General features: G+C 39.9%; 1 protein-coding gene across 1 annotated transcript in view; it reads right to left on the reverse strand.

The window, feature by feature from the left end:
• LOC127580305 (anoctamin-2-like) overlaps window positions 1-15,127 on the reverse strand; it is a 96,468-nt gene that overhangs the window by 51,727 nt on the left and 29,614 nt on the right. The window contains exons 6-12 of the mRNA XM_052033591.1: window positions 12,787-12,841; window positions 11,535-11,586; window positions 9,970-10,025; window positions 9,239-9,280; window positions 8,930-8,994; window positions 6,944-7,078; window positions 5,621-5,781 (exon numbers count right to left, since the gene is read on the reverse strand). Of these exons, the coding sequence (XP_051889551.1) occupies window positions 5,621-5,781; window positions 6,944-7,078; window positions 8,930-8,994; window positions 9,239-9,280; window positions 9,970-10,025; window positions 11,535-11,586; window positions 12,787-12,841 (566 nt within the window). The remainder of the gene's footprint in view (window positions 1-5,620; window positions 5,782-6,943; window positions 7,079-8,929; window positions 8,995-9,238; window positions 9,281-9,969; window positions 10,026-11,534; window positions 11,587-12,786; window positions 12,842-15,127) is intronic.

Genomic DNA, 15,127 nt, shown 5'->3' on the forward strand with positions numbered 1-15,127 from the left:
TCTTCATGAATCCCATGCCTCATGACTACAATATAATCCCACTACAATATTATCAGCTCACACTTTCAGTAACAAAGCAGGCAAGGAAATGCAAATATGATTAAAGCCACAAGGCATTATGGTTTGTTTGTAGACTGGGCCTAGGCACTCGAGTTTAGCACAATGAGAGTTGATCTCATTGAAAAGTACAAAATTCTTGACAGGATAGATGTATAGCTGATATTTCTCCCGGCTGGCATGTCTGGAAGCAGGTGCCAGTCTGAAAGTAAGCTATTCAATTCAGAAATTAGAAGAATTATTTACACAGGTGGTGGTGAATCTTTGGAATTTTCCATCCAAGTGGGCTGTAGAGGCTCAGTCACTAAATATACTCTGGACAGAGTCATAGTGTCAGAATCATGGAGTTGTACAGCACAGAAACAGGCCCTTCAGCCCACCACATCCATGCCAACCATTTTACCCACCTACACTAATCCCACTTGCATGTGTTAGGACCTTATCCTTCTATATCTTTCCTATTCAAGTGTCTGTTTAAATGCCTCTTCAACGAAGTTGAAGATGGAACAGCACAGCAAAGGAACAGGCCCTTCGGCTTACAATGTCTGCACTGGACACAATGCCAAATTAAACTAATTCTCTTTGGCTGCACATGATCCATATCCCTCCTTTCTCTGCATATACATGCATCTCTCCAACAGCCTATTAAATGTCACTATTGTATCTGCTTCCACCACTATGCCTGGCAGTGCGTTCCAGGCACCTACCACTCTCTGTTTCAAAACTTGCCCTGCACATCTCCTTTAAACTTTCCCCCTCTCACTTTAAATGCATGTCTTCTAGTGCTTATATTTCTACCCTGGGAAGAAGATTCTGACTGTCTACCCTATCTATGCCTTTCATAATTTTATAAACTTCGATCAGATCTCCCCTTAACCCCTGACGCTCCAGAGAAAACAACCCACGTTTGTCCAACCTCTCCTTAAAGCTCATACCCTCTAATCCAGGCAGCATCCAGGTGAACCTTTCCTGCACCCTTTCCAAAGCTTCCACATCCAGAATTGCAATTGTATCCGACTTCACCGCTTCCTCCGACAGGAAGTTCCAGATATCGACCATTGTGTTAAAAAGAACTCTCCCTTCAAATCCCCCTTAAAACTACTGCTTCTCACCTTAAACCTATGCCCTCTTGTTTTTGATATCTCAATATTGACAGATTTTTAGATATTAAGAGAATCGAGGGATATGTGGATAATGCATGAAAGTGGTGCTGAGATAAAAGATCATCAATAATCTTATTGAATGGCGGAGTAAATGCAAGCTGAAGAGCTGAGTCATATTTCTATTTCTTATGTTTTTATGTTAATTTTTCACATCCCCTTAACTGCCAAACTCTTCTAAAGTGTCAATAGTGGGTTTGTAATTCCCAAACTTTATTTATTGGAAACTCTGTGCATTGTTGCAAAAAAAAAGTTCTTGTGCATTAACTCTGAATTTATGATATTTTCATCATTAAGAAAATATGATGCTGCAATATATTCATTCCTAGTACTGAATATTTAATCAATAATTTCCCCTAAGTAATTTGTTAAGATATACATCTGTACAATAAGCAGATTTGTGTTCACTTGACAATTTTCAGGCTTCAAAACCTTCATTAACCACTTGTAGTCTTAAAACAGGACTGGTTGTGGTAATTATAAAATGTAAAATAAAAAGTACTTTGTAAGGGAAGAATCTTTAAATGGAAGAACACACGAGTATTTATCATCATGGTGAATGGGATATGGAGATCAACCAATACTCAAATTTTCCAGACATTAAAATCATCTGAAAGGTAGGGAATGCTGTGAATCTGGACTGGCGATCTTCATGCACATGTCTTCAGTTGGCCCTCCACGAATGCGGGACATGAATCCAGACACAGTTTTGGGATTGATGTATTCTTTGGTTTGAGGCTAATGCATCATATCCTCTTTGCACAAAAAAAAAATCCTCTCATTAGACAAACTGGAATAGTTGTAAGTCTGGCAACAAGTTCATCAGCTGTCCAATCAAATCCTGAATGTAAAGCAGAACATTTTGCCCTCTGGAGACCAACACCTGAGGGAGATTGTAAACTACTTGCTTTCAAAAAATGGTATGACTAACCCAATGGAATGTTTGATTTGAAAATCCCACTGAAACTTTTCCTGTCGTTGCTTTTTCAAGCATAAAATTAACTAACAAAGGATACTTGTCTTTTCTAAGCAGCCTGATATTTGAATTCCTTATCCGCAAGGCTATCCTTCCATCAGCTAAAGTACAAGGTCCAAACCAGTAACAGCTGTCTTACAACGAGAGGTATGGATCACTTCACTCTGTGCAAGCAGTTTGCCCACAAGGCAATTTCCACTTGGTTATCTGGACCATCATTTGGCCAAGCAGATTGCCTGGTCATTTTAAAATTCACCTGATCTTCTCTTTAATTGGATGAAAATTGCATAGGTTCCACCATAGGTGCATGGATCCACTCCACCCATTTACTGTCCAGGCTGACACTGAACATCAATCCATGGTCATGACCCTCTTGCATCTAATTTAGAGTTGCTGCAGCCACATAACGTTACTGACAAATCCATTGTTCTCTAAATATAGCACAGTGCCTTCAATATTTATAGGGTCCACCACGCTGAGCTACCATGATGCCCATTAGAATAGGTGGTGGAACTATGGTGAGAAGGGGAAATACTTATTGGGGCATAAGATACAGGCACCAGCAACCTATCATTAAAAGTTCTGAGAGCAAACTTCTCTATAGTGGAATTATTTCTTTAAAAAAAAACCCTTGTGTGATATGATAGGTTAAGGTGATGTCTAATAAGCCTGATTTGTGTCATTTCACTGGGACAGCTAGAACATCAAGATGACCAAGATTATTTCACAGATGAACACAATAATGTAGGAAAGCAGGACTAATCCCTTAAACCCTGAGTCTGCCCTGTTGTAGAATAAATTCTTGGTGTTACCTCAACTTCACTGCCAAATCCAAAATCATCGGATTTTGCACAAGTTCAGAAAGCTCTCTCTCTCATTCTCCAGTATATTTTATGACTTGGTGTCCACAGAGCTTTTCATTAGAGATTAACAAACTGAGAGAAAATATTCCTTCTCAACTTAGTCTTAAATGGGAAATCCCTTACCCTGAGACAGTGCTCCAAAATTCAAAATCATTGACCAGTGGAAACAAACTGCCAGCTCATCAAGCTCTCCTAAAAGTGTATGGCTCAAAAAAAAAATCACTTCTGATTCTTCAAAATTCCAGAGGGTGCAGCTTCAATCTGCTTGATCTTTCCTCTTAAAATAACCTCTTTGATCTAAGAATCAATGTAGGATTGATCTCAGAAAAGTACTGTGCAGTTACAACAAGATTTTCCTAGTTTTGCACTTTATTCCCCTTGAAATAAAGGCCAACACTGCATTTGCCATATAATACAAAAAAACAAATGCTGGAAATTCTCAGGTCAGGCAGCACCAATGGAAAGAATATTATTTAACCTTTCAGACCCAGGACTCATCAGAGCTCCATTTGCCTTTCTACTTATTGTATCTGCACGGTAGCTTTCCATGGCCTTGTAAACGAACACCAAGAGCTCTCTGAAAACTAGCATTCATTAATTTCACGTCAACTCAATGATATTCTGCATTCCTGTTCTTCCCATCAAATTAAATAACCTCACATTTCGGCACATTATACTCTATCTGGCATATTTTTGCCTGCTCACAGAGCCGATAATCACTTTAAAAATGTGTCTACCTCTCAACTTACTTTCCCATCTATCTTTGTAGCATTAACAAACAAATACACTACACCCAATTCTTCCATCCAAATTATTAATATGAATTGTAAATAGCTGAGGACTTCAGTAATGATCCTTGCAGCTCCCTCTAATTATAGTTTAACAACCTAAAAATAACCTGCTTGTTTCTATTCTGTTTTCCCCTCAGATAACAGAATCCTTATCTATATTCTTAATACCAATAGCCCTTAACACATGTGGTAACCTTCCACATTGTGTCTTACTGAATGCCTTTTGGAAACCTAAATACACGACATCCACTTGTTCCCCTTTGTCTACCCTACTAGTTACATCTTCAAAGGTCTCTATCAAATGTATCAAATGCAAGTTCCTTTCGGCAAACCACAGAAATCAAAAAATTATGACTCAGAAGGAGCCAGTCATTCAGCCAATTGTGTTTGTACCAATTGGGAAAGTGCATCCAACCGAATCCCACTTCCACCTCTCTTCCTTGGGTAACAGTTCTTCAAACACATCCAAATACTGCTTTAAATGTGATGACCCTTTTGGGCAGCAAGTTCCAGATCCCTACCATCCAAATGGATTAAAAATGTTTCCTTTCTAATCCTTACACCAATTATTTTAAATTTTTACTGCTTGATTTTTGACTGCTCTTTTAAGAGGTCCACATTCTTTACTCTTTCTGGGCCCCTCAATTTTATACACATCAATTAAGAGTCCTTTGAGCTTCCTTGTTTCCAACCAAAACAATCAATCCTTCCTTATTGCCACACTTTTCCAGTCTTGGCAACATCTTCATAAATCTCTGCACTCTTTCCATTGCAATCATAACTTTTTATAATGTGGTTACCAGAACTGTACACAGTAGACATGCTGTGGGATAACTAGTGCTGTACACAGTTCTGGTATTATCCCCATCTTATAGTCAATGCTTCAGTTAATAAAGGAAAGCAGGAGGTCTGCTTTTTTAACCACCCATTTGACCAATCTTGTTACCTTTAAGGATCTGTGGACATAAACACACCTTGTTTCCCCACAACACTCAACATCCTGCCATTTATTATATATTCCCTAAATGTACAACTCATTTCTCTGTATTAAATAACATTTGCTATTTTCTGCTCAATTGATCAGTCCATCAATATCTTCCTCCAGTTTAAAGCTTGCCTTGTTTCCCAGCTTCATTCCTTGAAACCAAAGCAAGAATTTCCACTGCCATCCATCCCCTCACACTGTCCACATCCCTAATTCCAACTCTTATGGGGCTAATGACAGACTTGCTAAAAAAAAAACTCAGAATACAGTTTAGGAATTCTATGCCCTCAATGCCTCTTTCACTTCCCGTTAATATTAGAATCATTGAATTGCCCAACTATTACTGCCCTAGAATATTTGAACTTTAGAAATGTGTCTACACATTTGTTCTTCCCTCTCCCTTGGATTGCTTGGAGGTCTGTAGCACATTCCCAGCAGTGTGATTGCCCTTATAATTTAACCTATGTTGTCTCCTTTAATGATCTTTGCTTCTTGGGATTGTAACCACAATGGCCTGACACACTTGGTGGTGAGATTTGCTGTTGAGAACATAGGTTTTAAACTGCAATATTAATGCTTTCAGTCAATGATTCATTTCCTTGAATAAAAGTGGCCAAACTTCTACACAATTGGTCCTGTTAGTAGCATCACCTGCTGGGAAAAGGTTGGGAACCACAGGCCCAACATGCAGGGTGCAAGGGCTGAGCACCACCAGGCAGGAATTAGCGCCACATGCTTCATAATTATTCCTTAACTAAACTTTGAGCAGCAGATAAGGTATTTCTTACCCCAGAGGGCCATAAAGATGGAAAAAAAGACAGTAGCAGGATTGTCAAACAAATGGCTGGCACGGGCTGTGGCGCATGCAGTACTGAGATGCCAGTAGTCACAGGACTTGTCACAGAGTGGGCACATGGTGAAATTATTCCGCTCATCACACATCTCCATACTGAAACAACGAGAAAGCAAAGGATGTTAAGAATTTGAACTTAGCCGACACAATCTTGTTTCTATTTAAATTCATTATCGATGTCACGAGTTTTCAAAATTGGAAAGTTTTTTTTTGCATCACGCTCCTTCATTATACCATTGTGGACCCCCAGGAGTTCTTGTATTTTTAAATGAGGCCTTGGGAGATGGTGAAAAGACCTTGCACATTTGCACGGCGAACAGAGAACCACCTGTGATGAAGACCAAGTTGAAAGAGGTTGAAGATGGGGTGGGAAATGAATTTGGATTGACAGAAGCTTAGTGAGATCGAGGGATGGTGTGATGGGCGAAAGCCAAAGGACCAATGGTAAGTATGGGACTTAGCTTAATGTGGTCTCGCTCCAGCTCTGGATTGCCCTGGGGATGCCCAACAGCAGTGTAATTTCTCTGTCAAAGTTCTGATTAGAATGGAGCCTGGTGAATGATATCATTCCATACGCACCTGACCCAGAAATTGTGGCAGGCATGCAAGGGTGAATTAATTGAGGGACTGAATGCTTCTGTGCTTGCAATTACTTTTTCTCCCCCATTTGCACTGTAGCAAAAGTTGTCCTGAGCAAATGCTATCAGTGTCAAGCATAATGCACTTGTGTGTGCAAATGTGCATGGCTCCTCGGGCTTTCAGCAGTCTAAGAAATGAATGAGAAATGGACTCAGAGCAAATCAATTTCTAGACTGTGTAATCAGTATAAATTGCTACTTATTATTAATAATTGTAAGGAACTTTCGACCATGTCCTGAAATGAAAGTGTGGAACTTTTATCAGGTGAGGTTGTTGAGGCAAATGGATGCTTTGAGAGTGAAGCTTAATGAGTACAGTATATGCTGCTGCTGTGAGGTAAAGTATGGTGGAAGGAAACTTGTGCAGAGCATAAATAGCTGTATAGACCTATAGGGCTGTGTGGCTTATTACTGTGTAGTCAGTTCCAAGTTGTTCTACATGCTAATAGTTTCTGATGGGTATCACAAATCATTGATTCAACTTATGAAACAACAGCATTTTAAATTGAACAACATTAATCAACTGCAACACTTTAGTAGAATTAAATGTTCTTATTTCTTCTCAATAAATGGTTAGGTATTAACCAATTTCTCTCATTTTGTTTATAATAAAATCTTACCTTGGTATATCATTGTCTATTGTAACACAACCATAAAAAAATACTATGATCCCAACCAGTGATGCCGGCATCAGCAGTTCAGTGTATAGTCCCAACCATGCAAAGTACAGGCCAATCTTCTCACCAAAATACTTCCTATGAAAGATATGTTAACAGATGATTAAAAATTAAATTAGTAGAAAGTAGGACAAAACAATCAAGATTTTCCTCGATTCCAGCAAGAAGCCTTGCTCAAAGAGATCACACATTGGAAAATCAGTTTTAGATGTAGCGTTGTCACTAACATAGCCTGTCTGAGAATGGCCCCTCAGTGAACACATGGATCCACCAAACATTCAGAGTCATTCTTGGATTTTAATCGGTTTACTCAGATACACGATGCAAACATAAATTTTACAATACCTAAACTGTCACAAATCATAATGCTGTTTTTTTAACTTAAACATTTAATAATTATAACTTCAAATATTCCAGAGAGGAGTAGCGTTATACACAGAATGCCTTATAACTCTTTAAGCAATGGCTGTATACATCAGGAATCCAGGTGCAGTGCATTTGATTCACTGGCCACACTTTTCAGGTTATTAATCTTATTGGACAAAAAAATACATCAAACAGAACCCAGCACTCCAACCTCCATGACTGAGTTCTAGATTTATTCTCCCACCACATGAACTCAGTGACTGTATATAAGTAATTATAAGATTTACACCAATGATTCTTCAGTGAACCATTTCGTTCTCCACTCCACCAATGATCTGGTGTGTGATGCTTTAGCACAGTACATTGTTTATAGTGGGGAAGCAAGAGCAGGTTGATAGAGGACAACTGAATTGTAGATGTTGAAGACAAGGCCCATCCTCTGTTTGCTTCAGTGAAAGCATCAATGGTGGCTTGGAGCTGAGCTTCTGAGCACACACAAATACAGCTCCACTCCAGAGGTTTTGGGTAACCTTGGTTCTGGAGTGTAGTTGCCCTTGTTTGAAGAGCTTCCTTTTAATTTTGAAGAGTAGCTTCTGTCCTGTGGGAAGTTTGCTGGAGGTAAAATGCAACACCATGGCAAGAAAGACAGAAGAAATTTCTGGGGCAATGGCATAGCCTCGTTTAACATTGATGTTCACTGAGAATGGATCTGCTGTAGATCTGTTGGTTAGTACCATGACTTGCATACTATTGCTAGCAAGTGTAAGATAGAGATGAATTTCTGTGGGCAGCTGAATTTCCATAGCCTAATGAAGTCTTTCCTTCCATAACCTATGGAAGGTTCCATAGTCTGACGGATGAAGAAAACTCTTTGGTGAGATTGAGAAAGGCCAGGCATAGTGACTAGTCCTGCGACAATAAAGGTTCACAGACCCTGGAAAACCATATCTTGACAGCCCTCACAGCAGGCACCTCAAGTCACTGCCTCCTCAAAATCCTCCACCTTCACAGGAAGGAGAAGCAAACCAATGGCAGTGTCCCCTCCGGACCAACATCCCTGGTATTGTGGCCGTGGTTACATCCAGTTGGCCATCTTGGGCAGGCTACATCTTTTGCATGACAGATAACAGACACCCAAAAGAGTTACTATATTACGAGCTTTGTCTTAGAAAAAGATTACTAGGTGGACAGAAGGAAAAACTGAAGGATGTTCTCAAAGCCTCCTGATTGAACTGCAATATCCCAATCCCGCCGGGAATCTCTTGCCCATCGCTGCTCAAAATGAAGAACAAACATTCAAGATGGTATGGAGAACCTCAAAGCCATGCATTGGGAGCACAAAGACAGCCTGTGAGGGTAGTAGAAGGAGCAGAGCACCTCACAAACTACTCACACCTTCCCTTCTGTGGAAGAGTCTATGCTTCACACATTGGCCTCATCAGCCACTGAAGAACCCAAAACACCAGAGTGGAAGTTATCCTCAATCCCGAGGGACTGTCTAAGGTGATCATTACAGTTAAGAAAAATATTTTAGGAATCTCAAAAGAACATGTCGGAAACTACCTTATTAGATCAATTGGCTGATATTTATAGAACACTCCATATCGTGCCCACTCTTGATACAGCAGCTGTAATGTCAAAAGACAATATTAATATTTCAGAAGGCATTATAAATACAGTGCTATCTCAAGTCAGAAACACAAATATCTCCATTATAATGAAGTTAATGACATTGTTTTTAGTTGATCATGTTTTGAATCTGCAATAGCCAACACATTGTAACTGTTATCAATACATTTTCACTACATCTTTTCAAACTCTTAAAATGCAAGAGATGGTATTAGTAAGGAATAGTGTAGATGACTCCCTTACCCTGCGCTCATTCTCTTCTGGGTCAGGGCCTTCATAATCACCCTTTGTAAAACAAATGTTACATGGAATTACATAGGATGGTAAAAAGGACATTCTACCCATTTAGTCTATGCCAGCTTTTGTGCTCCATTCAAACCTCCCCCTTCCGTATCCCATCTAACCTTATTAGAGTGATCTTTTCCTCCGTATTCATTTATCTAGCCTCCTCTTAAAATCCTCTGTATTCTTTGCCTCAACTACCACCGGCAGAAGCATGTTCCACGATTGGCACAGAGTATATTAATTATATTATTTAATGTGAATTAATATTACTCGTGACAATCTGAACAATGATAATTATTATTTAGTGCCATTGCTTGTTTACTGTATATTTTTCTTTCCCTTAATTAAGTAACTTTATTTTCTCAGATGTCAGATTGTTTCCTTCAAAATGCTGACCTCAATAAAACTGAAAATCAGGCGAGTTACCTAGCAAGAAGCCGACTTCTGTTGTCTATTTTACACTCTCAGAATAACCCCTTTTGTCTCCTTAACCTTGTTCACTTTTTCACTTTAATTTGCCACATGCTTCTGGTAAGTAACTCACTATGTTGAGAGTTATTGTCTGTTCACTTTATTCCACTGTATTGTACAGCCCACTGTAGCAACATTCTGCTCCACCACCAAGCCATACATTATTGTGCATGTATTCCTTTTAGAAAACAACTTAACACAGCAGATATCAGACTTACATCATGAAGTGGGTAGGCTGAATCATAGACACCATTTGCTATTAAAGCTGTTATACCTGAAAAGCAAATTTACATTATGAATTTCTATCACACATCATCCTGTAAAGAACACAAAAAACTTAGGGTTTTCTCATTTTATCACTGTAACTCTCTATGCAGGAAGACAAGTGAAGCAGCTGATAAAGACAGCTTCACGTCAACATTTCATTGGCTTCATACTGTCATGACATCAACACTCCCCACTAATGCTCTTCCCCCAATGTCTCCCCCCCAACAGGTCCAATGTTTCCTAATGCCAGACCCCATCCTCCTCCTGCCCCCACCACTAGGATGTGAGCCTACCTGGACTCCTCCACTAGCATCACCATTTTGGCTGCCACGAGGAGCAGTATGAGCCCCTACACAGTGTGGTTTTAATGCACCACTTTAGGTGTGGCAGAACTTTTAGGCCAGATGTCTTGGTATGAAATTCCAGAAAAATGATGTGTGGAGTTCTATTATGAATGCCTTCTGCCTCTATTAAAATAGCATAGAGGCACCTTATTAATTCATTAAATATTCATATGCTCATCATAACTTCAAAAGCAGACTCTCCTTTTGGGGGAAAATAGTGGTAATTTACAGTACCCTTGAACACTCAGACTTTGTTAGACCATCTGTGCAATTTTTACCCATGATCTGTGACAAAGCTGGTAACATTTAACAGAATACTTTTCATTACAAGAAACCGGACAGCATGAAAGACTATGTTCAGGAAGTGGTGGCTGGACCAAAGGAACACTCCCTGACTTCCAGTCATGGGGAGGGGCTTTGGGACTTCCAGTCAGGGAAGGAGGAAAGCCAGAGTCAGGGGAAGCCAACGTCAACCTCATACAGCTGGACTGTAGTGTATTCTTATGCTCTTCCTGGATCCATAAAGGAAACAAAACTAAATCAGATTTTCTAGGCCTCTTCATGTTTAGTTCACGTTAGAATAGAAGCGAAGTCTCAGTGATGTAATCTGAGCCCAACCTGGTTTTTAAATATTGCTTGAGGAAAAGCAGGCATATTGTGGGAAGGGAATGGAATATAGGATAGCAAGTCCACTGGCTAGTTGATCAGCCTGCCTGTCCAGTTTCAGACAATTGGGCCATGTTACAATGCTCTTCAAAATCCTCCTGGTTCACACTCTTCATCCAAATCAAGTTTTCTGAATCTGTTGTTCTAAGTTAGCCCACTGGGACTTCAACAAATCGAAAAGAAGCATTATTTCTTCAAGATCTTTCATAAAAGCACAGCCAACAAAAATGTTATCACAAATAGAAAAATAAATCAAAATAAAACTACAGACGCTGGAAATCTAAAATAAAAACAGAAAATGACCTGAACTGTTAACTCTGTTTCTCCTTCCACAGATCCTGCCTGACCTGCTGAGTATTTCCAGCATGTTCTGTTTTTATATTAAGATTCATCAATATCTGACAAAACTAACAATAATCCAAAATGTCCCATAAATATCTACATCTACTTTAAATATTTTAAGATCACCCTGAAAGGAGCTTTCATGGACTGTGAAACAGTCTTACCCATGTTATGTCTGGCTCTTTCACACGAAGTTCGTTTCAAAATTTCATAAACCTATATGGAAGTTTAAAAAAAAATCAATAATCCAAAGTAAAGCTGCATCAGCATCAACACAAGAGAATATCAATGTCCCAAAGTGCTGCTGTAAAGCACAAGTTACTCCTGGGCCTAAGCAATAAGCCCTTAATATATTGTGCATTAAGGTTGCAGAATACATGGAAAGATATATAAATTAAAATCTGGCTCAAGTTTCCATCTCTTGCAACACCATGTACATTTTGCCTTCAAAAGTGCATTTAGCACAGACAGAATGAAACCTCTGTGATACTGGAAGTTTTTAAAAGAGTCCTTTGTTGAGATGTTTATGGTAGAGCAGTTTTTATTTTTGAAATAAGGGTTGTTGGGCTCAATTTTGGAGTCATGATCCAGAAGGAGGAATGAGAAGTATGACTCTTTTTAAAAAGACTCATATAGCTGGACTGTAGTGTACTCTTATGCTCTTCCCGGATCCATAAAGGGTAAGTTTTTTACTCAGAGTGGGGAGTGCGTGCAATGGGCTGCCGGCAATGGTGGTGGAGGCGGATACGATAGGGTCTTTTAAGAGACTTTTGGATAGGTACATGGAGCTTAGAAAAATAGAGGGCTATGGGTAAGCCTAGTAATTTCTAAGGTAGGGACATTTTCAGCACAACTTTGTGGGCCGAAGGACCTGTATTGTGCTGTAGGTTTTCTATGTTTCTATGTAAGACTCATTTTAATCATATCATAAAGACTCATATCAATACATATTTCTGAAATGATATTTATTTACCAATTAAGATAAATGTTCCTAGACATCCCAAAAATATAATTGAGCACTAAGTCAACAGATTAATGGTATTCCAGCAGAACAGGAATAAATACCAATCAAAAGGAATTTGTTCAATGGTAATTTTCACGAGTGCTTAGACCAAACACAAGGCCATTTGATGTTAAACTCAATACAAATGTGGGGGCTGATTCACCAACCTGGCAGCTGGCAAGAACCAGGTTATTTGGGCAGACTGAAAGTCAAAATTTGGATTGCATCCTGATTGCTAGAAGATAGGTGTGATATATGCAAAACTGTTAGTGAGATCCAACACTGGTTCACTGTGGGCATACTGGACAGCTTTCTCCAAACCAAGCAATGAGATACAAGGGAATCCAACTGGTGCTTTCATGGTCAAGGTATTTATAAGTAGCTTCACTGTTCATTTTGATAGTCTGACTTACTATTCGACTTCGAGTCGCATTGTCAAAAAAAGTTTCCTTATTCGTTATGTTGTACCTGTAAATAACAGAGATATTGTTAACTGTTCATGCATCTGGTATAGGAGTATTCTACCTCTGCACCACCCTATCCTTTGCTTCTTTACCATTGACACCTGAACCTCTAGCCCTACACTCTGTATTACAGAATAAACCTGTACAACTCCAACTTTGCAGCTAAGATTTTGTTGCAACCCTCATACTACGCTTCATTCTCCACTCCTTTATTTGTTTGTCAATTCTTTCTGGATTATTACAGCAATAACAGTTCTACTGTGATGCTGAAGGATGGGACATGATACTAGGAAAATTTTCACCAAGTTTCTTTGGCATAACTTGGGCAGATAACCATGAAATCCACTGGAAAATAGGATAGGATAGGACGATAGGGTTGTGCCCACGTGGACTCAGCCCACTCCATCACGGGCACAAACCCCCCACCATCGAGGACATCTTCAAGGGGCGGTGGCTCAAGGCGGCGGCATCCATCACTAAGGACCCTCACCATCCAGGACATACCCTCTTCTCATCACTACCATCGGGGAGGTGGTACAGGAGCCTGAAGACCCACACTCAATGATTCAGAAACAGCTTCTTGCCCTCTGTTATCAGATTTCTGAATGGTCCATGAACACTACTTCGTTATTCCTTTTTCATTTGCACTATTTATTTATTTTTCTAATTGATAGTTTGTGTCTTTGGACTGCTGCTGCTGCAAAACAACAAATTTCATGCCATCCAAGTCAGTGATAATAAACCTGATTCTGATAAATTGTGGTAACTGGAGAAATTCTTGCAAGATGCATTGGTAATAGACAGAGTAAACTCTTGTTATCTGTGGAATTCAGGGAACACCATAAATGTCCAGACATAGAGGCCTTTTCTATTCATGATATCATTCTGGCTGCATGCCAGGTTGCAGTCGAATTTATGATCCTTTGATGATATCCTCAGATTGGCAAGAGGTAGAAAGCAAAGTGCAGAAGGATTGATGTGGGGAACCATTGCTGTTCACAACTTTTATCAACAATTCAGACTTCAGAATCAATTTCCATAATGGCAGGTGACATTGAACTGGGAGTTATAATCAATATTGTGAAAGACCACAACAAATTTTTAAAAAGTGGGCTTGCAATTGGCTAATAAATTTCAACACAGCTAAATGTGAGCTACCTTATAAAATGGCTGCATTCTTCTTCCCCATCACCTCCTCTACCCAACAAGCAGCAGACCTCCTGTGATGGAAAGGTTGTGCAGCACACAGCATTTCTCCATAAACTTTGAGATCCACTTTGTTAGTTACTCTAGGGCTTATCCACCAAGGTCCAGGCAGCAGAACCACTGAACCAGATCTTGTAATGACTGGCAAACTGCTTGAGCTGCCAGAGATCTGTCCTCAGGCCATGCTGTTTCTTCCAGTATTGTTCTGGGCTAGATCTTCCAGACAGGAAAATGGAACCAACAGGGGCCCATAGAATGCAGGTCCTTGTCAATAGTAAGTGGCCTGCTATGGCCCAAAGGGCCTTGGCAGCTGGCAAGGCTCCACCCTAGGCTCACTAGCTGTCTGCGCAGCCAGATACGTGCAATCAATTGGTCATTTGTCGAGTTCCTTGTTGCATCCTATTCCTTTTCCCTCCTGCTGACGGATTGGTCCACAAAGTGCCATGGGGAGAAGAAAATTGGAGGAAAAAAAAGGGAAACTATATTGTGGAATAGTGGCTAAGCATCAAAAAGGTATTACTGAAGTGATCTAACCGAGGAAGCAGAGTTGGGATGCAAGGGAGAAATTAACAATAGAGTCTTGGAGAGGGAGCTCCAACTTCAAGTTTGTGTTTTGACTGAAATAAGGTTTTTTTTCTGAATGTAGAGGAGAAAAAGTGAAGAAAATGTTTAGAGATACATAGTGCCTTTCTCTCACAGTGCAGTGATACATCCAGAAGCTTTGAATGGTGCAGGGAAGGGAAGTTGGCTCTGGAACATTGAGCCCTCTGGAGGTCTGGCTCTCTATCATTGCTTTAGCATTGGTGACCACTGAATTGGAAGCCTGGCATTCCAGCTCAGGTGTAACTGCCAACATGACTTTGAAAATTCTGTTCCACTATTTCAGCACATCAGTCATCTCCAATAACAGGTTTGACATCTGTTCTCCTGGCCCCTTCAAGTGGGTTGTGCACTGGACTCAAAGTTATGTCATCAGTAGACAGCCCCCAGCTGGTCAGCATCCACCTTCTGGTTTCTTGAGGCAGCTCAAATGTAGCAGCCACTGTGACCAGCGAGAGATGAAAGGGATCTTAATGCCAGCATA

Source organism: Pristis pectinata, chromosome 19 (genome assembly GCF_009764475.1).
Source record: "Pristis pectinata isolate sPriPec2 chromosome 19, sPriPec2.1.pri, whole genome shotgun sequence".
Taxonomy (NCBI): Eukaryota; Metazoa; Chordata; class Chondrichthyes; order Rhinopristiformes; family Pristidae; genus Pristis; species Pristis pectinata.